The 25,654-nt window shown below is 44.5% G+C and overlaps 1 protein-coding gene across 1 annotated transcript in view; it reads left to right on the plus strand.

Annotated features, from left to right (window-relative positions):
* Positions 1 to 25,654, plus strand: part of LOC136645313 (multiple epidermal growth factor-like domains protein 6) — a 260,946-nt gene that overhangs the window by 163,993 nt on the left and 71,299 nt on the right. Inside the window, exon 7 of the mRNA XM_066621547.1 lies at positions 3,386 to 3,508. Coding sequence (XP_066477644.1) covers positions 3,386 to 3,508 — 123 coding nt within the window. The remainder of the gene's footprint in view (positions 1 to 3,385; positions 3,509 to 25,654) is intronic.

Here is a 25,654-nt window from a genome sequence, read left to right on the forward strand (position 1 = left end):
GAATATCCTTTTCTATAACTTTCTCACCATGATATCTCATTGGACTTCTTTTATGCAGTCTAGGGCGCAATCCTAACCAATTTTCCAGTTCCAAGATAAGGGAAATGCAGCTCCAAGGTAAGGGAACAAACATTCCCTTAACTTAAGGAGGTCTCTCTGACTACTCCCCAACTGCAGGATGCAGCACATGCCCCATGTACACAGTTGTGTCGGTACTGGAAAGTTGGTTAGGATTTGGGCCCTAGTCTGTTTTTTTAATTTTAAATTCATGATCCTCAAAATGTAGTCAGCTTTTCCAGAAGTGCAAAAGTACATCTGCATAAATAATAAAATTCCCTAGCTGCATCTTGATGTGCCTTCTGTGGGCCGGAAGCAGATTAGGAAAGCATTAATTGTGGTGTCTATTAATGTAATGTGTGTTATGTCTTATGCCTATAAGTTTCTATTAACTGGTGGTACCCAGGATGCATCATTGGACATGTTTAATCCTTTTCTACATGACATCTGATAAGTTGCTCAGATTATAATGCTGGAAAGGAACAGAAATATACATAGTATGCGAATGGTTCCCAAACTGAGCTATGGCTCTCTGGGGAGCTGCGGATACCATTCAGAGTCACCATGGAATCCTTGCAAAAAACCTGGTGCCCTATACAATGTATAGGATTATAGCCCTAATGGGGAGTTGTGGCCCAGTAGGTCAAGAGAGCAGCCAGTCAAAAAAGTTTGGGAACCATTGTAGTAGGCAATGTGCTATTGTCATCTTGGAAATACCTTGATTATTAGCTAGTGTGCTTTTGTTGCCTGACATGAAATGGTAGAGCTTCCTCTTCTCTAAAGACTAGTGGTTCATACTCAAGGCACCAGACTCTAACCAGCCCCAGAGCAACTTCTACTAATGCCAAAGAGATTAATGGGAGAGATTTTGCTAGGCAATTTAAAAACTGCCTTGCTTACCTTTGTGATGTAAGACAAGAGTTATTAGGCAGACAATTGATCAATCAGTCTCTCTCCTTAGAAAGGCTTCACTCCAAGCCAGGGACCCCTCCCTTCACCAATGCAAAGTGATTATTGTTCTTTCATGTGCCCAGGGGAAAGGTAGGGGTGAAGCTGTTCTAAGTGCTTGGAGAGATAATGGTTGATGGATTGTCAGCTGGTTGCCCTCTCTCGAATTAATGAGGCTTTTGTTTAATTTCTTTTTCCTTTAATTTAAAGGGCCCTTCTCATCATGTTGAAATAAAAACATAGGTAAAAAAAACCCATGGATAATTAGGTTATACCTGTATTAAGTTTAGTGACTCCTGGCCTAGGATTTTACATTCCTTCAAGGCAACAGTAGAGAAAAATCTCTTCAAGATTAAGAATTATTTTATTTTTTATTTTTCACATTTTTTATACCACCCTTCCTTCAAAGAGCTCAGGGCGGTTTACACAGCTGCTCCTCCCCTCTTTCTTGTCCTCACAACAACCCTGTGAGGTAGGTGAGGCTGAGAGAAAGTGACTGGCCCAAGGTCACCCAGGAAGCTTTGTGGTTGAGGGGGGATTAGAACCTGGATCATCCAGGTCTAAGTCCACCTCCCAAACCACTGCACCACCCCACAAAGGAAGATTGCAAGGTCTTGCCCTTATGGAATTTAATGCTATGGTTTCTGTTGAACTCAATGAAGTATGTGAAGAAATGGAAAGTACTGAAACATTCAGTTGTTAAGTGGCTCTTCACAAGTCTTTTTTGCTATTTGTATAACAGGCTTACATGCTAGTGAGAAAGGCTAAAAACATTTGTCAATGTAGAAAGTGTGTACATGTCCATTGTTTATTTCCATAAGTACTCACTCCTGATGGGTCCAGGTTCAAAGCTGCTGAATTCCTTAGATGGTACATCTCTTCAGTCATGTGCATGTCAAAAAATATAAATAGCATCTAGCAGGTACGTTAAGTTCTTATAGCTGTAGAATAGAAGAAAGAACCTGCTTCTACATCCTTTGCTCCTCCACACCAGCACACGTGGGCTGAAACCTTAAACACGCTTAACAGGAGTAAGTCCTAATGACTTCTGCTTAGGATGCCCCTACACATCTAACCAATAGGCAGATAATAGCAGTAAAGCATAGACTGAGCCAAGGCATAGTGCTCAATCTGTGTTCAAAACTTGGCCTCATTACAAGAACACATGGAGAATCACTCACAGCCCACTAATATCCAGGATTAGGCTGTGGAAAGAAGGGGCTTACTCCAGTGGAAGAGTCTTTCACTATCATAAAAAGGCCGCCGATGGCGTGTGCAAATTCTGCGAGCTCTGCCACAAGAGGTGGCAGTGTAGCAGTGTCACCACTGGATTACGCCACACTTGCCAGATTTGGTAAATCAGAAGTGGGAGTGGGCTATGGGCAGGAAGGGGAAAAAATGGGGGCATAACTTGACAGGGGGAGGAACCGGGGAAGGAGAGAGGAGTGGACCCAGCAGCAGTGGTGCATGCAGCATCCTATCCCTTCCCTTTCAAACCTCTCTACCTCTTTTCGCTCCTTGGTTATATGCCACCAAAAGAGGTGGTGTATGTCCAAGGAGACCCATAAGCGGCCCCAGGAAAGATTGATCTCAGTTCTCAAACTCTGAGAGAGTTTGAACACTACTGCTCTAGAGCAGGGGTGTCCAAAGTTTTTGGCAGGAGGGCCACATCAGCTCTCTGACACTGTGTCGGGGGCCGGGGAAAAAAAGAATTAATATACATTTAAAATTTGAATAAATTTACATAAGTTTGCATAAATGAATATATTAAAGATGAACTTATATGAATGAATGAAGGTCTTGAGCCATATGCTCAAGGCCTATAAAAGGCCTTGCACAAAGCAAGGCTGGCCTTTCCTTTGCTGCCGCTACTGCATCACAGACATGAAACAACAAGCAGTGCAGGGAGCCCTCATCCCACAGCTCACACGAGAGGTCAAACAGTCGCCCTCATGCTGAGAGCAGTTGCGCTGGGCCAGTGTGGGCTCCAACAAATCTCTGGAGGGCCAGAGGCTCATTGGAGACTGTGGGCTCCCTGAGGGCCGCATTGAGAGGCCTTGAGGGCCACAAGTGGCCCCAGGGCCGGGGTTTGGGCACCCTTGCTCTATAGGAAGGTGGGACCAAAATTGTGTCTGCAAGTAGGGGTTGCTTGCCCATGGATTACATAGAATACAGGAGCTATGTGCTGTTGGCACAAAATTGAGCTGAAATTGAGAGCTGGGGAAGCAGAGGCGTCTGGAAAGAAAAGCAAGCGAGAAGTGAGCCAAATATTTTGAAGTAACCCACTAACTTTAATCTTAATGTACATTTTACCATGTACTCGGCAGAAGAATCAATATATGACTCTGTGATATCTCAACCATCTATCCCCATTCTCTAGATATCGACGAATGCACAGTAAGGAACGGTGGCTGCCAACAGAGCTGCACGAACACTCGGGGTTCCTACCGCTGTGAATGTGAAAATGGATATAGACTTCATGCCGATGGACGCACCTGCATAAGTGAGTAAACCCTGCAATATCCAGCCCGTGCTTGTTTGGGGAAATGAGAGCCACACGTGCAAAATGGAGAAGGAGAAAAGGCTTTAATAATGTGGTCTTCAGGGAGAAGCAAATTCATAGATTTTTCCTTCTTCCCCCCCCCCCAACTATGATTACATCAGCATGTTCTCAAGTTGTCAGGAAGGTTGTCAGCTTTGTTAAATTGCCTTTTAAGCATTTTCAGTGCAACTGTCTCTGCTCTTTGCAATATGATGTTTGCAGGTGTCAGGCCTGAGAAGGATGTCAAACTGAAGCTGCCCCTGTATGAAATTTTATTTTGAGGATGGCGTCAGCTTGTTTTTTGGGGAATATGCTACTTACTGCCCAATCCTATTCTCCATCCGTGCTGCTGGAACCCGTGTTCCAGCAGTGCGGTGTGGTTTGCGGCATTGCAAATGCTGAGCAGTGCCAGCCACAATGCAGCGGCTCATCTGGCTCCCCTGGTGCAGGAAAGGTGGCATGGAGTGGGTACATGCACTCTTTGGAAAGTTCACTGCAACCTCCCAGTGGCGGACCTCCACAGCCCCATGTCCTGTGGCAAAGGTCTGCGAAGGCAGCCTTGTGGGATGTTGCCCCTGTGTTCAAATTCGCCCCCCTCCCCATGCCTCACGTGACTCTAGCACACATCGAGGAAGCATCCTGAAGTTTTCCTGACGCTTTAAACTGTGCTCCTGGGAAACCGGAAGCAAAGTTTTTGACCCCGTTGGGAGCCTCAGAGAGGCTTCTGCGGGGTCCTAAAGGTGCATGAGGCTCCACACCCGGGGCATTTGCCCCATCGAATGAATGGGAAGTCCGCCACTGCAATCTCCTCTGTTCTTGGCAATTGTCAAGACTGCTCATTCACACCTGCCTATGTGTGTTCCTGCACATGTCATGCACACATGCACAATAACTCAGACTGAACCAGATTGGGGGAATTTGCAATATTTGTAGAGCAAGAAGTCAAATTCAGCAGTGTCTGGCAATTTGGGGCTTACCAATGTGGGTGAATAGTGCAGACCACTTCAAAGTGCCTCAAAAATAGAGTAGCAGTAGCAACGAGACTGAACTTTTCAAAAGAAGATAGAGTTTATTAAAGAATTATAGTTAACAAGTAAAAGTCACATTTACTTCCAGTTACTTTGTTTAAGAGATCAGTTAAAGAGCTTTAAATTGTTGCAAGTGAAAGAAATACGTGTGTGTGTGTGTGAGAGAGAGAGAGAGAGAGAGAGAGAGAGAGAGAGAGAGCCATTATGAGGATCGGGTAAGGGGAGGACACAATTCTCTTCTGCTGAGCAGGTTTTGAGTACAAAATCTGTCTAAGCAGCAAGGACAGGAATACACAGTTCCAGGTTCCAGGGGAGAAAAATACAACAAAAAAGTGTTCTTTTGAGCTTAAAAGGTGGCTTCTGCAAAGGTGAGGGCAGCTATCAGGCAAGAGGGCTCAGCAAGAGGTTTCCTGACCATAGGTCAGTGTTGCAAAGCAGAAATGTGGAGGCTTTCGGCAGGGAAGAAAGCACCACCAAATGGAGAGAGGTTCTCTAGGCAGAAGAGACCCTCAAAACACACAGCAGGATGGGCACAGCAGGATGGGCAAATGGCAAGATGAAGAAAAACTCGGCAGCAGCATGAGAAAAACTCATGCTCAGCAGCATGAACATTTCCCTAAGAAGAGACACCTAAAATGGAGAAGGTTTCTACTGGGAAAAAACCTTGAAGCACAGCATGGACATCTCTGCTGGGGAAAGAGATGATCCAGAATAGAGGAGGCTTCGTTGGAGAAAGAAGCCTCAAAGCACAGCATGGACACTTCTAGAGGGTTTAGAAGTGACAAAGTTCTGCTTCCAAAGCAGGAGCAGTTAATCAGACTTTACATAAAGGAAACAAAGGAGTTTGGAGCTTCTCTTTGAGCATGCAACGTAAGTTATAGTAAGTTATAAGGTTTGATTGCTCCCCAGTTGGAGAAGTTGCACACAGGCTCGTTGATGGCAGAGACTTCCTGGCATAGGTATCTGAAAAAGATTGTCCGATGGCACTAGCCACTGGGCATTTTGAAACTTAGTTTATTATGCAGCAGGAGTTGTGCTTGCAGTAAAGATCTCTAAAGATGGAACCCACAAATCTTCAAGACCCTCGGGGGAAGGGGACATACAGATACCCCTCAGAACCATGGCCTTCATTTCTCTTAATGGTCCTTAATTAACTTGACCTCTCCTGAGAATTCAACATGAATTCTCCCCTTGCAGAGCAAAGTCCTTCTTGGCTCTCAGAAATGCCAGCTAGAAACCAAGTTGGGGTTGGGTTAGGCTGCACATGTGTTGGGAAAAAGCAGACATTTATAACACAATGCAACAGTGGGGGCTACTGTTAAATCACCAATAATCATTTCAATGGAAACAGTGCCTAAGGGGTAATAATGGTGGTGACTTTTCCATGAACAGGGGTGTTGTAAGGGAAATATTGGGTTTGTATGCTTTCTTTTTTTAATTTATGACCTGCCTTTTAGTCTATTGAGCCCTCTAGGCAGCTCATAGTAAAACTGTATTAAAAGCATAAATATTAAAACTACCCAAAAGTCACAGTACAATAAAAGAGCCAGCAGTAAAAATAAAAGTGTTAAAAATAAAACAGGCAATGAGAACAGCATCAGAAAGCTTAATAACTATTCAACCATAAAAGGGGGTGGTGGAGAACTTGCAGAACAAAAGAAAAAGAAAAAAAAAAAGTCTTAATTATTCTTCTGAAAACTTGATGAGAACAAGCTTGATGGGGTTCCCCAGGGAGGGAATTCCATAATACAGAACTGTAGTTTTGGTGTTTCCCATTTAGTGTATTGCAGAATCTCGTGTACAAAGCAAGTGGTACAAATCTGTCTTGCTTGGTTTCATACCAGTTCCAGTGTGACAATAGTAATACAGGTTGATTACCCCTTATCTGGAATCCCCAAAATTAGAACACTCCAAAATCCAGAATGTTTTTGAATGCTGACATGACGTAACATGACCTTGGGTGCTGGCCTGCACGCATTCATAAGAGAACAAGAAATCATGGTTCAAGAAACACAAGCTGTGTTTCATGCACAAAATTATTGTACAAAGTTACTTTCAGGATGTGTGTATAAGGTGCATATGAAATATAAATGAATTTTGTGTTTAGACTTGGGTCCAAAATATCTCATTATGTTTATGCAAATATTCCAAAATCCAGAAAAATCCAGAGCTGGTCCCAAGCATTGCAGATATGGCTGAGGTATTCAATCTGTGCATCCCACTTCCCTAGTGAGGCGTGGCTAGCCTCCAGGGGCATCGCCAGGCATCTCTGGGAGAGAGGCTGCTCTGCTCTGCTCAGCTGCACCTGCTGGCTGCTGACTTGCTGCTTTTCTGCAGCTGTGAACCAGGTGGGTGGGGCAGCGTGAGGCTGGGAGGGCGTGTGAAACATGGTGGGGGGAGGTGGGAGAGAAGGCTGGCTGGGCAGGCAGGCAGAGGTGCCGCATCTCATCATGGAGCTCTCTCCATGTGCAACCTCGCCCCAAGGAGTACATTTCCCAGTGTGCCCCTCGCCCTGGGCATCCTGGGATTGTTCAAGGCTGGAACAGAGAAGAGTGCAGAGGTGCTGCATCTCATCAGCACAGGGCAAGCTCCTGGCAGGCTTTAAAGTAAGTACAGGCAGTGCAGCGCTTTCCTCTGCTTGGGAAGGCAGGAGCCAGCCTGCTCCTAGTGGGGGTATGTGTGTCCAAATGCCCCAGCCTGCATCCCTCCATCTTGCCTGGGGGAACAGGGGTGGCACCTGCATGTTGGGTGTATGTGTGTGATCAGCTCCCATCTACTTTGGGGTGAGTTGTAATCTTGCTGGGTGTGGCTGCAATCCTTTCCATACTTTCCTGGGAGTAAGCCCCATTGACTCAAATGGGGCTTACTCCTGAGTAGACCTACATAGGCTTGGGGTCTGTGTCAGCTTAACAAAGGATCTTCACCTTTCTCTTTTTCCTCCCCCTTCAAAAAAGAAAAAAAAGAAGCCACTCTTGTTGGCTTTGTCTCCAAAAATTGATTAAAAATAAAAATCCCCATTCCTTTATAGCCATTCCCCTTTTTCCTCCTGCCTCCTTTTGGGGGGGGGGGTACTCTGTTGGCTGCTATTGTAAGACAAAAGGCACAATCCTAGCTAGGTCTACTCAGAAGTAAGTCCTATTGTGTTCAATGGGACTTACTCCCAGGAAAGTGAGGTTAGGATTCCAGCTAAACAGTCTCTAGGTCTCAGTTTGCATCAGTTTGCAATTAGCAGATACACACAACACAGTCTTCCCCTCCCTCAGCAAATTCATACTCCTTGCTACTGTTTTTTTTTCTTCCTCTTGTTTTTTTTTTGTTTATTTTTTTTTTGAACTGAATCATCTTTACGAGAGCTAAAACATATATTTGCTGTGATGGATGACAGAATAGCTGTCCCTGCAGGGAACAGGCTTTTTGTCTATTGGTGGCATACACCTCAATAAAGAACTGTTAAGTCCTTGCTTGTGTTGTGGTTAAACAACAGGCTCAGTCGGGCTTTCTCCCCCCCAACATTCTTCATCAGGAAGATGCTCCACCCCTCTGATCCTTTTTATTGCCCTTCTTTGCACCTTTTCCAGCTCTATAATGTCCTTCTTGAGATGGGACAACTGTACACAGCAGTGTTTCTCAAACTGTGGGTTGGGACCCACTAGGTGGGTTGCAAGCCAATTTCAGGTGAGTATTCATTTCAATATTTTATTTTTAATCTATTAGATGATTCTCCCATGGTATGTGACTGCATTTGAGGAAATGTTACAGATGTGTACTTTTAACAGGCTGCTCTGTATATGCTTTTAACAATGATAGTAAATTTAACAATGATAGTAAGCATTATTCTTGGGTAAGTGTGGGTGGGATTGCAGCATAGGATTGTTTTTCCAGCTTGATGATATCACTTCCAGTCATGACATCACTTCCGGTGGATCCTGACAGATTCTCATTCTAAAAAGTGAGTCCTGGTGCTAAACGTTTGAGAACCACTGGTACACAATATTCCAAATGTGGCAGCACTATAGATTTATATAGGACTATTTTAGTATTGGCAGTCTTATTCTCAATCCCTTTCTTAGTGGCGTCTCCCCAGCATGAAATATGCCTTCTTCATAGCTGCCACATGTTAGCAACCACAATCTCAGGATCTCGTTCTTGATTCATCACCGACATATCTGTATTATCTTTTGCAGATATTCTGTTCCTTTTTATTTTCCTCGTTAGATCAAGACTTCTGTTTACAGAAGAAGCTTCCTTGCCCTTCATAACCTCTCTCACTGCTTGTTAGTCATGCTGGCAGCCTCCTGGACTTAGAAGAGCCCTTCCTCCTTAGTCTGGGCCTCTATTACTGTTGTTTTAAACAGCCTCCATGCACTCTGAAGATTGTGAATTCTTTTTTCCCTTCCCTTTTAGCTTATTTCTAATTTAGTTTTTGAATTAATTTCTAATTGACTTGCTCTTTGGTTGCCCATTCACCCAGTTTGGAGAGGTTCTTTTGAGCTCTTCACAATCTACCTTGGTTTTCACAACCCTGAATAGTTTGACGTCGTCTTCACACATATCCATCTCACTGTTTACTTCTAACGCCAGATCACTTATAAACAGGACCCAGTACAGGACCTCACTTCTTTCACACACACCCCACTATGAAAATTGCCTCTTGATTCCTACTCTCAGTTTCCTATTCTTTAACCAGTTAACAATCCATGAAAAGATTTGTCCTCTCTTACTCTCAAAGAACTCTAGAAGGTGAGGCTTACTGATTCTTCTTTAGCAAGGTTCACTTTTTAAGATGTTTAATAATTTTATATTTAACTAGCCTTCCCCCCAGTTTATCTATAACAGATGTTAAGCTGGGCAGCCTGTAATTTCCCAGATCCTCCCTGGATCTCTTTAAATATTGATGTTACACTGGCAACTTTCCAGACCTCTGGAATGGAGCCTTATTTAAAGGATGTTGCATATTTTTGTTAGATGAACAATTTCACATTTGAGTTCCTTACAGACTTTTAAGTGGGTGCCATCTGGACCCAATGATTTGTTAATTTTTAATTTGCCAATATACATACTTTAGAGCAGGACCAGCTTCTTCAGACTCTATCCCCCGAGAAGGTCAGTATACTTCCCCGCATAATACTGGTAATATCATCCTTGCTCCTCTCCCAGTCCTTATTACAACCAAATGTTGAATAGTTAGGTGTATTCTACATTTTTAGAAACAAAAATCATTTCTAAAAATATTTCTAAAAATTCTGAATGAAGGCTGATCTGCGCATTTCATGCCTCTTGGGAATGCTGCCGAAACAGCACTCCCATGTGAAGTTCTCACCTTCTGTGTGTAGGACCTTCACACCATGGCATGACTTCATCACACTGCATTGCTCTGCCCCTGCTCCATGTCATTCACTGGTGGAATCAGAACAGCTCTCCCAATGTGATGACATCAAGGGTGAGAACTCTGCGTTGGAGTGCATTTTTTTTTACTTTTCCACTGTCACGGAATGAGCTCTTATTTAGAACAGGAGTCTCCAGAAATACTTCTTTAAAAAAAGAAGATGCCTAGTTACTTGAACTTTTTGTGTGTGCGCTGCCAACAATTCCAGGTGTTGGGGGACTGGAAAGATTTATGGTGGAAAAGTCCATCACAGGTTACAAGTCATGATGAGTATGCAGCCTCCAGGTTTTAGAGGCAGCCTATCTCTGAATGCCGTGTGCAAGGGAGTGGCAACAGCATACAAATATCTTCTTGTCTTGTGTGCTCCCAGAGATATCTGGTGGGCTACTGTGAGATACAGGAAGCTGGACTAGATCCACGTGGCCTCTTCTTATGTTCCTGCTGTTGTGAATAATCATGATCCTTCTTTCATACCCTTAGGGCGCCATCCTAACCCCTTATGTCAGCGCTTTCCAGCACTGTCTTAAGGGCAATGTGGCTCTGCGTTAAGGGAACAAACATTCCCTTACTTTGAGGAGGCCTCCATGAATGACACCCAACTGCAGGATGCAGCACACTTCCCTTTGGCACCGCTATACCAGTGCTGGAAAGCGCTGACATAAGGGGTTAGGATTGCGCTCTTAGATACATAAAAATGATCAGTTGTATCTCTTGCATTGCATAGTCCTCAGCCCTGCAAGTCACAACTTGTCCTCCTTCCATACATGTTTGTGTGTGCGTGGATGTGTGCATGTATTTCATGAAGCAGAGTCCACTTCCTAAGGTACATTGATGTGATAATTCCTGCCCCTGATAAAGTGGGCTCTAGTCCATGAAAGAATGTGCTGCAACAGATTTGTTCATCTGTTGCAGCAAAAACACAGGGTCATGTGGTATTAAAGACTAAAACAGCTACTCTGAAAGTCAGTACCAAATACAGTGAGCCCTCAGTAACCACCGACTTGGCATTTGCAGATTCCACTATTCACACATGTTGAGCCTGTGCCACAGAAGACCTCCAGAAGCTTCTTCTAGTCATATCCAGGATGCTTTCTGAGGCATGGAGAGGCCCACAGACCACCCCATAGGTCTCCCTTTGCTTCAGAACACCTCCCAGTCACAACTGGAAGTTAAGGGTGCAAACTGGAAGTGGATTCTGGTTGCATCCTGGAGGCTTTCTGAGGAGGCCCATAGAGTGGGCCACAGGCTCAACGCAGCCTCTGGAAGGCCCGGTGTTGCCCTAATGTAATTGCAGTGCTACGATCGTACCCTCCACGGCTCCTTCATTAGCAGATTTTGGTATTTGTGGGGGCCGTGGAATGGATCCCCTGTGGATACTGACGGCCCGCTGTAGCCATTCATGAATTTCTCCTTCATTGCTTTCTCATCAAAATAAAGTCAGAACTTTCTCTTCCTATTAGCAAATAGCCAGATTTCTATTTTTTTTTAATGAGCTGGTGTGTCATTTACTAGAGAGAAATTGAGTGCAAAATAAGAAGTTTTCCCAGCTTCATTGGCATAAATGATAGTGTAATGTGGACTGATTTTAAACCTTTGTGTGCAAGGGAACCAATTAACCTTGAATATCTATCCTGAGAGATGCAAATGGAAAGCAGGGCTTTTATTTTGTTAAAAAGATGATTAACAGTGTCAGGCATTAAAAAAAAACACCTTCTTTACACCCTATATTTATATACATTTGTGGTTTTGTCGTATTAAAAAAAAATGACAGCAAATGGATATTTTAATTGAGATACCAGAGCAATAGGGCATAGGACTTAGGTTGCTGTTGCCAAGTTCTGCAGAAAGGATTAAAATGCTTTGTAAATCTCCATATCAGCAGAGAGAGAGAAGAGGTTATTCCAGTTCCCCATGATTTCTCCTTAAAATGTGAAAAACAGCCCAGTGAGGTATGGATAATATTAAATCTATTGACACTGCAGTCCTATACACAGTTGCCTGGGAGTAAGCCCCATTGAACACAATGGGATTTAGTTCTGGATAGACATGCTTAGTATTGTTCTGTGAATCTGTTATGTTTACGTCAGTGAGTTTGGGTTGTTAAGCTGCAGACTTGTCACAGATACCTGGGAGTAAGTCCCATTGAATTCCCTGGAACTTTCTTTTGAGTAGACATGCAAAGCATTGCGCTGTAGGAGTCCCACTATTATGGAAGTGGAGAAATTTTTAAGAGAAACTTTTCCCTTTTATCTTTCATGTGGATTTTATAGGTGAGGAAAGAGCAGAATAATATTTTGAAGAGAGAGGAGATATTTTATTTACTTCATTTGTACACCGCCTTACTCCCCAAAGGTGGCTACAAGGAGATGCATAAATAATTCTTAGAGACTGGGGCCTGAAGAGCGGAGACACGGGAAAGTAAGCAAGCACATGAATACATGGGCAACATTTAGTGTACATTTGAGTGGAAAATCAGAGTGTAACCCAGGATGAAGAAAATTAAGCTTTCTGTACACAGAAGCCTTCCTGGGTCAGGCTTCTCAGTTTTGCACCAGCTACATAGCTGGTGTGGATCCAAGAAGCCCCTTAGGATTGTTGGGGCATTACTTGGGGTAATGGGAACTATAACCCCTTACCTCAAGGAGAACTCAAACTGCCTCCTAACCTGTACTAGATACAGTGCAGGCCAGTGCAGGCCACTGGGTAGGACTGGGCTGTAAAATGGTTTATATGTCATGTACGGTATGGACCTGAAACCGATCACCAGGAACAGCATGAAGGTGAATGGTGCAGCCTACATTTTTCAGGAATTTTAAATCCCAAATGTGAGGGATGTGGGTAGGAGATGGGACTTGACAGCTGCATGAGCATGACAAAGTTTTTTTTTTATTATTTCTAATGCTGGGCTTATTAAATAATACTTGCAATATTTTTGTCACTTGTGGAACACGCAGCCTATGAATGCAAAAAATAAATACAGGCATGCCCCCTTATCCACAGGGGTTCTGTTTTGGGACACCCCCCCCCCCAGATAGCTGAAACCACAGATACGTGCGATTGCCCGTCGCTGCAGTCCAGGGAGGCCGCCCCCCCCCCCAGAGGGGCCCAGAGAGCTTAGCAGAGACCGACCATCCCTGGCCTCTGCCAGGCTCAGACAGAGATTTAGAGTTCAAATCTCAGACAGAGATTTAGAGTTCAAACCCCTCAAGGGCTTCCCCAGGCCTCCTAATGCCTTATAAGGTATTAAAACGTAACTTCCAGTTTCTTTGTGAAACTGGAAGTCAAGTGATTTGGGCTCTAAAGCTCAGACATTAGAACATAAGAACAGCCCCACTGGATCAGGCCATAGGCCCATCTAGTCCAGCTTCCTGTATCTCACAGCGGCCCACCAAATGCCCCAGGGAGCACGCCAGATAACAAGAGACCTCATCCTGGTGCCCTCCCTTGCATCTGGCATTCTGACATAACCCATTTCTAAAATCAGGAGGTTGCGCATACACATCATGGCTTGTACCCCATAATGGACTGAGTCCAGCAGAGGCCAGGGATGGACATCCTTGGCCTCTGCTGAGCTCAGAAACCCTTCCAGATGCAAGGAGAGCTGACATCCCCGTGCCTCTTGAGGGGGTGCACACTGGGGCACGTGCTGGGGGGAGACCAGACCCGATCTGCAGATAACTGAATCCGCAGATACGGGACTCATGAATATGGGGGCCCCCTGTATTGGGTAAATGGAGGCCACATTAATATGTCTTAAGAGCAGCCTGAAGTTTCTTTGGTCATTATGGACATGTTTAAGTTGTTGGAATAATTGAATATGGTGCATCATAACCACTGTTAGTCTTGTACATATGGATGAATTCAAGCTCAACTTACTCAGCAGTACTTTGCATGAATTGTCAACATTGACTCACCTGATGTTTCCTTAGTGCTTTCATTTCTCTGTGGTTCTCCTTCCTTCAAAAGAATTGTCTGTCTAAGGAGAGAATATGACTTTGCGTGTCCTTCATTCATCCAGGTATTATTAGATCCCATTGACTGTCACGATGTCAAGCTGGTGACAAGCTGCAGTTTTTTGCTTGCATTTCCATTGATCCGGTGAAGCAGTCTTTAGGGGATGGTACCATCGCTCACTGGGAAAGCACGTGCTTTGCATGCAGAATGTCTCAGGATCAGCCTCTGATATCTCCAGACAGAGAAAGATTCCTGCATGAAAACTCTGGAGAGCAGCTACCTGTCAGTGTCCATCTTTCCAAGGGAGCACAGCAGAAGCATTCTGAAGGGAAAGGGGATTTAAATCCTTTGTAAGCCTCCTGCCCCATAAAGGGTCTTCCTGGACCTGCACCAGCTGATTAGCAGGCACACGTTCAAGGAGAGAAGGGGTGAGGAGGTTGTTGCCAGAATGGATAGGATCTGGTGCATTCCATCACCACCAGGTCCACGCACCCCTGCAGCCTCCCTCTCTCATTCCCCCCCCTTCTCGTCCTGCACTGGCTTACCTTCTCTGACTCTCTGACGATGCATGTGGGAAGGCTCTGGCCTTCCCACCAGTGGCTCAACACCACATGCTTCTGGAATGTGCTTTATGGCTACTTTACAACTGCCAGTGCTGATGAAACACTAGTTCCACCAGCAGGGCAGTCCAACAGGATTGGGCTGTTAAGGTGTGACTCAGTAGAAAGCAGCTCCCTATCTTCTTTTGCCACATTTTGTAGCTTAATTCAGTTAAAGCTCCCATGGAGAGCTGCTCATATGCTCAAGACCATATGGTCTGCATTCTGCATCAAGCTAACCATAAGCTGTTCATTAAAAGGTTACAATTTCAATCCTGTGTTTCTATTGCTCAGTTGCATTTAAAGTGAGAGCTTTGCCTCAGGGAAGTGTGCAGAGCATGAACAAGAGGTCATCTCACTACAGCGCTTACAAAGGAATGGGATCAATATACAGGGGTAAAATCGGACCTGCCCAAGGAGAGACCCGTGCAGACATAATTTAAAATGTGGACACCAATATATGGTGGGGAGAGAGCGAGAATATGAAGAAAGCCCTATCCCCATGCCGATGTGGTCCCAAGTTCCACCCCTTGCTGTCCTTACGGAGTCTGCAGAGGCAAGCAGTCTAAAAGCGGTGGCGTAGCTGCAGGGGGCGGAGCACCCAGTCTGGCAAGGAGCGGGCAAGCGGCCCCTCCGTTCGGAGCCATTCCATATTGCTCCCCCCCGCCAGGAATGGTTCCGAAGGGAGGGGCCGCTTGCCCGTTCCCTGCCAGACTGGGTGCGCCGCCCCCTCCAGCTATGCCACCAATTAAAAGGACAAATGAGACTGATTGTTCAAAGAGCCAATGAGATGTTATTACGACACAGCATGAAACGAATAAGGTATTAATAGGTGACACTATTGGGGGGGGGGTTGATACCACTAGTGACCAAAATGGCTGAAATAGGAATTTTAGAAATAGGAGTTTGTAGGAATTATACCATCATGTTATATACCATTCGATGTGTAATTTACAGCAGAATGCAATGAAACAAGCCACTTTGAAATAGCTCTTCTATTGGCCAAAAAACCATACATCACCGCACCCACCACCCAGGTTTTTGCCGCACCCACTAAATCAGAGGAGGTCCATCATGGTGGTGACACGCTGGCCTCTCACATTGGATGACGTAAACCCTAGTGACGCCACTGCTGGAAAGATAACTGCTGTAATGACACAGAATTTATTGGAGGGGTAAATTCCCAAGTGGGTTTTGAGATTCAAAATGACATCTCCAAACTGGACTACTGGGCAACAAAATGGTAGATGTTTCAATACAAATGAAGTGAAATATGTTGGGGGGGAAATAATCCTAATTTTACATATATACTGATAACTAGTGGTTATAGCAGCAAGGTCAGTGACATTGTCAGTATCCGGCAAAATTGAAAAGCAATGGTAGTTACTCGTAGGAAATTGAAAATAAAACAGCGTGTATCCCAATAATGCATTTGCTTTAACATACTGTGCATAGATCTGATCATATTGATATTCTGTCACTGCCTATTAGCCACAACTGGTAGGAATGGGACCACTGTGTTCAGAGCAGAGTACGCCTCTGTTTATCATGTGCAGGGGGACAGTTATCGTCATGTCTTTCTTATGAACTTCCTCAGGGCGTCTGGCTGGCCAGTATCAGGCCTTGGCTATACTACAGGAGCATATTAATTTTATAACATTTTGTGCACAATCTTAACCAACTTTCCAGCACAAGCTTAGCTGTGTCAGTGGGGCATGTGCTGCATCCTGCAGTTGGGGGGCAGTCACAGAGGCATCGTCAAGGTAAGGCAATGTTTGTTCCCTTACCCATAAGTTGCATTGCCCTTATGTCGGTGCTGGAAGTGAGTTGGGATTGCGCCCTTTAACTCTCAGTCAAGTATTTTGGGATTATATTTTGGCAAAGGGTTAAGAATTTTCTTTTAGAGATCCATAGATCTTCACCCAAAATTAAAAATTCCAGGTTTCCCTAGGGAATGAGAACAACTGTTAAACTGGTTTTAGGTATCTACTGTAAAAATAATCCAGAGTTGGACTGGATCACAGATGGCTCGCATGCTGTGTGGGTGTCAAAACTGGCACAGGCAGTGGGAATTTGTGGCATACGAGGAGAGCAAGTGAACAGTCAAGCCTGTTTTTGTGCCTTACCTCTTCGGCACCATGTTGCTGTATGTTCCTTGGCCTCAGAGACTAGAGGCACAACCGCCCTCCCCAAGTTTCAAGGAGCTGCACATGAAAATGGCATTATCTAATACTTTAGATTTGATGTGGTATACTTGCCAAAATGTTTGGCCGTGCTGATGTGGATGGATCGTTGGCCTGATCTACTGTGGCAATCCTTATGCTAAAGTGTTTGTCATGTTCCGGAACTTTCTGTTTTCTTTTCTGGCTCTAAGAACTTCACAGGTTTTTGTGCCCTGTCCAAGTCTGACTTTGCTGTCAGTTCCAAAGTGTTTTTGCTTTTTCTTGCTTCGGAGTCTGTGAGGCACTTCCTCCAAGACCAAATCTTGAAACTGCAAATTTGTTACCAGTCTCACGAGATATTTGGAACAGGGATTTGTGCCCTTTGTGTTGGTGCAGTTACGTGGACTTTCTAGTACAGCGTCTTCCACAGTCCCTCACAGCAAGATCTCTGGTCATGGAGGACCAGCCACAGTTTCTCAGGCATGTTGGAGCAATTATATTTGTTGAACAGCAAAGGAAGACTGTAGCGGCAAGTGTCATCAATTTGAACTGCTGGCACAGAAAACTCTTGGCAGGTGGGGAGGAACATGGACATATCTGTGTCAGATCTCTGCTGAATATTAGGAAAGGCAAGTCAGCACTGCAGGAAGCAGAGAATATCATTAGGGGCAAGTTTTTTTTTTCCCGTTTCCAGCCCCTTAATTCGTTCCTTTTGGTTGTTAGGGAAAATAGCTTCGTGAACCTGAAATCAATTGTACACAATGGACAGTTTTGAAGCACTTTTAATTAGGTTCAAATGTCTCTGCCAGTTGGACTGCTCAGATTGTTTGTTGTGGACTGCTGGAACAAGCTTTGTATGAGATAAATATAGTGATGTGGTCGAAGACTTTGCAGCCTGTGCAGCTGGATTGACTCCTGCGTCTGTGCGTGCTGAAATCGTTGTGTCTAAGGAACACTTGTAAAATATTCCTGCTCAGACATGTGACTCGCATAATAATAATGATTTTTTATAATGCTTGCTTTCAGAGATGGACCCCTGTGCGAGTGGAAATGGGGGGTGCTTGCATATCTGCCAAAATGAGAGTGGACTAGCAAAGTGTGACTGCTATTCTGGCTACTACCTTTCTCCAGATGGAAAGTCTTGCACAGGTAAAGCTAGGAATAAACGGCAAGTAAAAATAATGCCTTAAATGCAGCCCTTGCTTATCATCTGTTTCATGCATAGTCCTTGAAGTTAACCAGTTAGGAGAAGGCATTCAGAAAGAGGCAATACAGCTGCATTTCACCAATGGTCCTGAGAGGAATGCTTCTCCTTCCCGGCCTTTTATTTTTTGTTCAAGCAAACGGTGACTCCTTTTGCCTAAGGAGTTAAAGCCCATAACCCAACTGTCCCCTTAAGCATAGTTTCTGGGAGCACTGTTTGAAAGGGCTGAGAAAGAAGCTAAGCTGAGCCTCACATTTGAGCACAGAGTTCTTGACCCCCTTCCTTTGCCTGCAGTCACACAGAGGCAGCATTTTGTTTTAAGGCCCAAAGTTTATTTGACATGGCGCCCAATCCTATCCAGCTTTCCAGTGCTGATGCTGCCGTGTCAATGGGGCATGGGCTGCATCCTGGAGTGGAGGGGCAGTCACAGAAACTTCCTCGAGGTAGAGGAATGTTTGTTCCCAGATGTCGGGGTTCCACTGCGGCTGCAACAGTGTTGGAAAGTTGGATGGGATTGGGCCCTTGGGTGTATTTGGATGACTTATCTAAGCAAGAGATACAGCAGTCGATAGCTCTAGTACTTCTAAAGTATCTGGCTTTTATTTTTGGCTTTTTTAAGGGCCTTGGATTAAATGCCCTTTGTTTATCTTTCACATGGTCTTTTGTTCATCTTCTGCGTGGTGGTTTGTTTTCTCACAATGTGTGGTGTGGGGAGATGCTGTTAGTCCAACTGGATTTGTATCTATGAGAATTTCTGAAATAAAGTAATCAACCTGGACTTGTTCAGGTGCTGTTTCCCCCACAGTTCTTCCTGAGGACTCCTTGGAAATGGAGCTAGGCTTTGTGCCAACCCTCATGTGTTCCTCCCCCCCCCCCACTACTGGTCCATTTACTCCATTCTTCCCACTGTGAGAGGAATCCTTGAGGGAATGAAGAAGTGCCTGAAGCTCACCCCTAGTCTATCCTGGGAAGAAAATGTTTCAACAGCCCTCTATGTCTATGCATTCCTTGCTGATTGCTCATTAACGGTGAACAAAGTTCCCCAAAAGATAGCTTACCCAGCAGTACTGATCTTCCTCTGCAATTCACAACTGCAGTAGAGCTTTGCATGTGTTCTAAGGTGCACATTCAGTTCAAGCTGGATAATGATGAAGCCCAAATAGGTTCAGCCAGTGCTTCACATGCACGGAGTACTTTTGCTAAAACTTGTATCAGAATTTTCTACAACATGCATGGATTCCTTGGCAGATTCACCAAGTTGAGAAGGGTTCCCTGAAGGTTTAAAGCTATAAAACAAATGATCAGCACCACGGCTAATGCTTCCCTTGGCTCTCTTTTGGTCCACAGATATTGATGAATGTGCAGAAGGAACAACCAAGTGTACTCATGGCTGTATGAATACTCTGGGGTCCTTTGCCTGCATTTGTAATCCTGGATTTGAACTAGGGACGGATGGCAGGCAGTGCTACCGTAAGTTACCTTTACAGCAGTGTGTTTGGGGGCGGCCTTTGCTGTACACACACACACATACACCACACTACACTGAGGTTTCACTATCCTGTTTTGCAGAGATGCTTATGCTGAGCTACAGGTTTCTGTGTTCAAGAACAGTGAATTCAGAATCCTGAGCTATGTTCCATGCATTTCAAAAAGCAAACAGTGCTGCTGACTTATCTTCAAGATACAACTAATTATGTGTCTGAGTGTTTCTTGAGTTACCCAAAGTATGTGCGGAGACTACTGATTTTATAGGCTGAAATGGTCCTTCCATCTTCCATTTGGTCTCTTGGTCCTAATTTTACATCCTGAATGCAACCACATGTTTTAAAGGAGGTCCCCATGCTAGACTTCATTTCTCCAAAACTGGCTTACAACTGTGGTGTGATCTGAAGTCTTTGTATCACCTGTCCCCCAATCCAAAGCTCTGCTTTGAACAATGAAAATAATGATGAAGTTTAAAGTTCAAGGTTGCATGATCTATTGTCCATCTCCAAACAAATCAATGTTTTAGAATTCTGAGTGAGGCTATTGATGCAGAAGGAGTTAGCATGGAACAATGTCAGAGGCAATACTTAAACTATCTTTGATGGGATGTAAGGAACAAGGGAGATGTATGGTTAGCTTAGTACAGTCAGAGGTGCAGTAGAATTTGTTGAAATGTATTTTACAGGTGCAACTTATCCTCTTTTAGAGCATTTCTCTGTTCCATTCATACATTACCACTGCATAATTGCTGTGGATGTGTAGAAGAGGCTGGATGTGCTCTTCACCTGATGCCATTGGATGGTGGCTGAGGATCGGGGAGCTGGTTATTTGATGGGAGATTGTGGATGAGCCAGGAATGCTCATGCGCAATGCAGGCGTTGTGCCTTGAGAGTGGGTAGAGCTGTCCAGTTGGTAGTGCAGTTCAGTACAGGGTGATGACATCATCCATCTGCATCCCCACTGTGCAATATTAGCTGCTTCCCAGATGTGATGTCTGCACCTATAGCCGGTCCCATCTACTGCCAAATTGTACCACCTGATAACACCCCTTGGATGCATTCAGCTGCTGCTACTGCTGTAAAGTACATCCAGTCTCCAGCATTCATTGCCACAATAGTGAACTTATTGCTCCAGTAAAGTATGAATGAAGGATGTTATGTGTGTCAACTTCACCGTGTGGTTCCTTCATCCATGTGTAACTGGAGCAGAGTGGGAAAAAGCCACATCACCAAAGTCATGAACCAGGTAACTTCTGACAGCATCTTATTGATTTCCATGCAACTGCATGGAACAGAGGAGTTGTTGCATGCATATTGCAAAGCATGCAGAATTCACATCTCTCTTCATAAGTCCTCTGGGTCTTAGGCTACACGTGCAGTAGAATGATGTAGGAAACACCTGAAGTGGTACTAAGGTAGACTGAGGTGGACTTCAGATGTAGGGGGAAATTGCTTTTTCAGTGTTTCCCCGCATAAGAAGCTCTACAAGCAGAAATCTAATAGTTTTGGAAGGAAGGTTCTATTCCTACCCAAGCCTTTCCTTGATGTACTAGGTTTAGTTTTTACTGGTACAGAGATCTGGGTGGTTTGTGTTTTTTTAACACAAGGGATTACAGTTGTGTGTCACTTAACGACAATCCCTGTTGCTATGTGATTAGATCATTAAGTGAACATTCAGCCCAATCTAGTGTCTGTGTTGTGTAAATAGACACACCCTTCCAGACACTCGCTACCTGCACAGGCTACTGGAGATAGAATACCTCTTCTTTGCATTAAGAGCATCTTCCTTGTATAAACCGACACTCTGCGGCAGGCTATGGGAGTCCTGAGTGGCTCATTAAGAGCCTTTTTGTTGTGCTTTGACTACCATCATATATGCAATCCGTCCTTAAGCAGAAGGTTGGGAAGCCACACACGCCTGTATTGAAAATCACCACCACCATCACCTATGTTCTGAAGTGGCACAGACTATTCAAACATCACATTCAGTTGCATAGGTTGGACAAGCTTACACATGTAGTGAAGAGCTGTATATCATACAAAGCAGTTATTCAGTGTAGCCAAGAGGCAAATTCTGCCATCAGAAAAAATAAAAGGAAAATATTGCATGGAGATATTGCATAGAAAATATTGCTTTCAGAGATACATGCATTCTTTAGGAAAGGTTTGTGTAGACAGGAAGCAAATCCACTCCACCTTTGGATTTCCTGATCCAGTTCTTAAAAGGACTCCTGTATCTGTCAAAGCTGTATAGAGAAGGAAAACATCTAACACCTGTGGTTCTTTTTACCACTGGGATAGGAAAAGGACACATTCTAAAACTTCTCTGTCTGAGCAACTCTTAAAGATACAGGAGTCCTCTGAGGATGTGGCAACACTGGTTCTCTTTTTACTTATTGACAAAGATTTGATCCTTTTCCTGAAAGGCATTGAAATGGAAATCATCAATAGCTGTGAAGACAACAATGGTGGTTGTTTTCATCACTGTGAACACTCCACCAATGGGCCACTCTGCTCTTGTAACCAGGGATACATCTTGGATTTGAATGGGAAGACATGTACAGGTAGTGTATGGTCAATTTTATATATCTTTGAAGGAGAACATATTAAACCTTTGAATTTGTGTTTGTTTTATACTGCTGTAAATCTCTTTTTCTCCCATCTTGTCCTTTTGTGTGTGTGGGGAAGGAACTATAGGTATTGACTTCATATATAGAGTGAGAGGGAGGATATTAGGAGGCTCAAATTCATATGTAGTGTCTCCAGTTCACAAGCTTCCACTTTCCCTAACAAGAGTGAGGGGAACCAGCAAGCGCAGATTTAAAAACTTAGATCAGTGGTTCTCACACATTTAGCATCAGGACCCACTTTTTAGAATAAGAATCTCTCAGGACCCACCCGAAGTGATGTCATGACCGGAAGCAGTGGCGTAGCTAACCAAGTTGCTGCCCGGTGCAAAAAAAAATTCTGTAGCCCCCCCTCCCAGCAATGACATCAAATTTAATTAATTACATTGGGTCTTTTTATTTGTTAAAGTGAGTGAGAAATGTTAGCTAATATTTTAAAATAGCAAACACTTGTTGAAAGTACTTTTTGCACTTTTACAGCGCAATCTATTCATATCTATTCAAAAGTAAGTCCCAAGTGTTACACGCTTACATTGTGTGTAAGTGAAGTAAGGTAGGATTTCAGCCTTACACAGTTTGAGATGTGCAGGAGGGGACTGGAGACAATCATAAGAGCCAGCAGCTTTCCTTTAGGAAGTGGAATTGAGGAATTATATGAATAAATGATGAGGCCAAGCCTCCTGCTGCCACTTGTCTCCCAGGTTGCTGTGCCTTGCTTGCTACCCTCTTCAGGTTCCTGCACATGCGCAGGTAACCTATCACAGTCAGCCAACTCAGAGCCCAATCCTCTGCTTGTCTACTTGGAAGCAAACCCAGTCTAGTCAATGGGGCTTACTCCCAGGAAATTGGGGAGAGGATTGCAGCCTTGGAGCCCAATTCTCTGCCTGTCTACTTGGAAGCAAGCCCATTATAGTCAATGGGGCTTACTCCCAGGATAGTGTGGATAGGGCTGCCGCATCAGAGCCCAATCTCCTGCATGTCTACTGAGGAGCAAGCCCTACTGGCTTAGACTGCGGAGACAATTGGACTGCTGCAGCCTTGCCAGGAGGAGAAAGAAGCATAAGGGGGCAGGCAAGTAGAGAGAGGACGGTGAGGAGCAGAGGGGAGTAGGCGGCGCAGGGCAGGGGAGTGGTGAGCAACTGGTCCTGCTGCACAAGAGGAACCCCTCCTCAGTCCAGGCTGGGCTCCACAAGGTTCTCTGGGGGCTGTGCCTGTCTGTCGGGGGCTCCATCTCTCTCTCTCACTCACACACACCCAGTGTCCTGATCAGCATCCAACAGCCCCCCCCCCACCAATACACTTCTTCCGCCCTTGCTAAACACAAACAAGCACTGACCCGCACTGCTCTGCTCCCCACACGCCTCTCTTGCCATTTAAGCCAAATAGGGCTTCAGGGGGCAGCATGTTGAGCAGGACAGGTAGAGGAAATCACGGAGGGAATGAGGGCTGGCAGGTGCATGAAAGGAAGACTCCAAGGAAGTCTGTGCCGGTCGCCAGCATCTCAGCTGCGGGAGGGGGAGAGGGCCAGCTTCACCTATAGTTCTTGAGCTCTGCCGGAAGCGACGAGCTAGACTACCTGCCATCTCAGCTGCAGGGAGGGGCAACATGCAGTTCCGCCCCACTCCGTGACTGTTGCCCCTCCTCCCTCCAGAGTGCCTGGTACTGGCAGGGCTGCTGGCAGCAGCCCAATTGTTGTATACAGGTGCTGTTGCCTGCAAGTTGTTGCCCCCTCAGCCACTTTGTTGCCCCCACCCACCCTGTAGTCTGGTGCACCTGCTACCCCCTGCACCCCCCTAGCTACACTACTGACTGGAAGTGACATCATCAAGCAGGGAAATTTTTAACAAACCTAGGCTGCAATCCTACCCACACTTACCCAGAAGTCAGTCCCATTGACTGTCATTGTTAAAAGCATATACAGAGTAGCCTGTTAAAAGTACAGAGCTGTAACATTTTCCCAAATGCAGTCACATACCATGGTAGCATCAAGTCTAGTATATTAAAAATAAAATATTGAAATGAATGGGGACCCACCTGAAATTGGCTCGCGACCCACCTAGTGGATCCCGACCCACAGTTTGAGAAACACTGATTTAGATCATTATCCTCAAGACAAGAGACCCTTCAGTTAAATTCTGGTTCTTTCACTTGACTTGCATTAATATAAAACTATGGGCATTATTTAGCAAAAATGGAAAGTGGAGGGTAATCAAGAGAACAATATATGTACAGTGTACAATATAGGTTCAGCACCCAAAGATTTGACTCATCATAGAAGCATAGGTGCCAACCTGTGCTAGAGGGCTTCACTTTATCTCTAGGATATGATTGGAAGCGCCTTCCTGTTGCGTCTGAGGGTTCTGAGGTACAGGAGGGCCACACACGAAAATCAAAAACCAAAATGCAAAAACTGAAAATGCCTCTGGGAAGCCGTCTGAGGTCCAGGGAGGCCATGAGCGGCCTCTCCACACCTCAGGACACTTCCCTGATGTGACCAAAAGACGCTTCCAGTCATATCTGGGAGGTCCTTTAATGGCTTTCCGCAGACCCCAGTATCCATAGAAATTGGTATCCATGGTGAGTCCTGGAACAAATGCATTGTGAATACGGAGAGTTCACTGTGTACATATGTATACTGTATGTGCACTCTTTTTTATAATGAATGAGAGAACATTTTTGGTAAGTACAGTAGTAAATTGCTGCTAAGCTACTGGATTGTTCTTTTTCCTCTGCTCTTATAGCATACTACCAATTATACACCAGGGGACAAAGTAGGTATGATGGCAGCAATGCCTTATATTTAAAATACTGAAATGCCCCATCCATATTGGAAAATGGGATGGGTTGAGTCCTATTTTAAAAGCAAAATGTAGGGGCAGGTGAGACGTGCAGAATGTTCTCCACAGCTCCATGGTGCCTCTTCAAGAACTTTCCACAAAAGCTGAGTTTTCATAGTGGAGGTCTCTAAGGGAAGATAACTTGGGTGGGGGATTGTGGAGAGCCCTTTCAGGTCTCTGGCCTTGTTGAAGTGGATAGGATTAACTGTGTTTTGTTTTTTTAAATGTTATCCTCACAATAACTCTGTAAAATAAGAAAGGGTAAGAGATACTGATTGTCCCAAGGTCATACAATGATTTTCATGGCTGAATGGGGATTTGAATCCTGTTCTTCCTGGGCCAGTTCCCAACCCTGAAATCATTTGGCTTTCAAGTGCCTGAAGATCCAGTGTATGATGGTTTCCACAGCCGAGTGTGCACTGAGTAAAACTGAAAGGCAGATTTCAGAGACTGTGGTTGCATTTGGTCCTTTCATACAATCTTTGTTGATTCAAAAGTCAGCATCTGTTGGGCTGTCTAACTAGTTGTCCGAATTTGCCTATGTTTGTCCTTGGTGGGAAGAGAAGATGGCAGAGGCAAATGGTTGTATTGGTAACACTGGTAGCAGTTGCACCATCAATATGCTTTAGAAGGTATAAGAAGGCAGGTTCCTGCCACAATTCTCAGTAAAGTAAGTAAACATCAGTTATGCAAATAGGGAAAGAAATACTCTTCTGTTAACAGATGGTGTAATTCAAAGGGTTTTAAGAGAACTTGGAGCTTAGATATGATCTGAAATATTGCCCACCAACTTTTTGGTGACATTTTCAGGAAAAGCAGCATCACC

The sequence above is a fragment of the Tiliqua scincoides genome, chromosome 3, assembly GCF_035046505.1.
Source record: "Tiliqua scincoides isolate rTilSci1 chromosome 3, rTilSci1.hap2, whole genome shotgun sequence".
Taxonomy (NCBI): Eukaryota; Metazoa; Chordata; class Lepidosauria; order Squamata; family Scincidae; genus Tiliqua; species Tiliqua scincoides.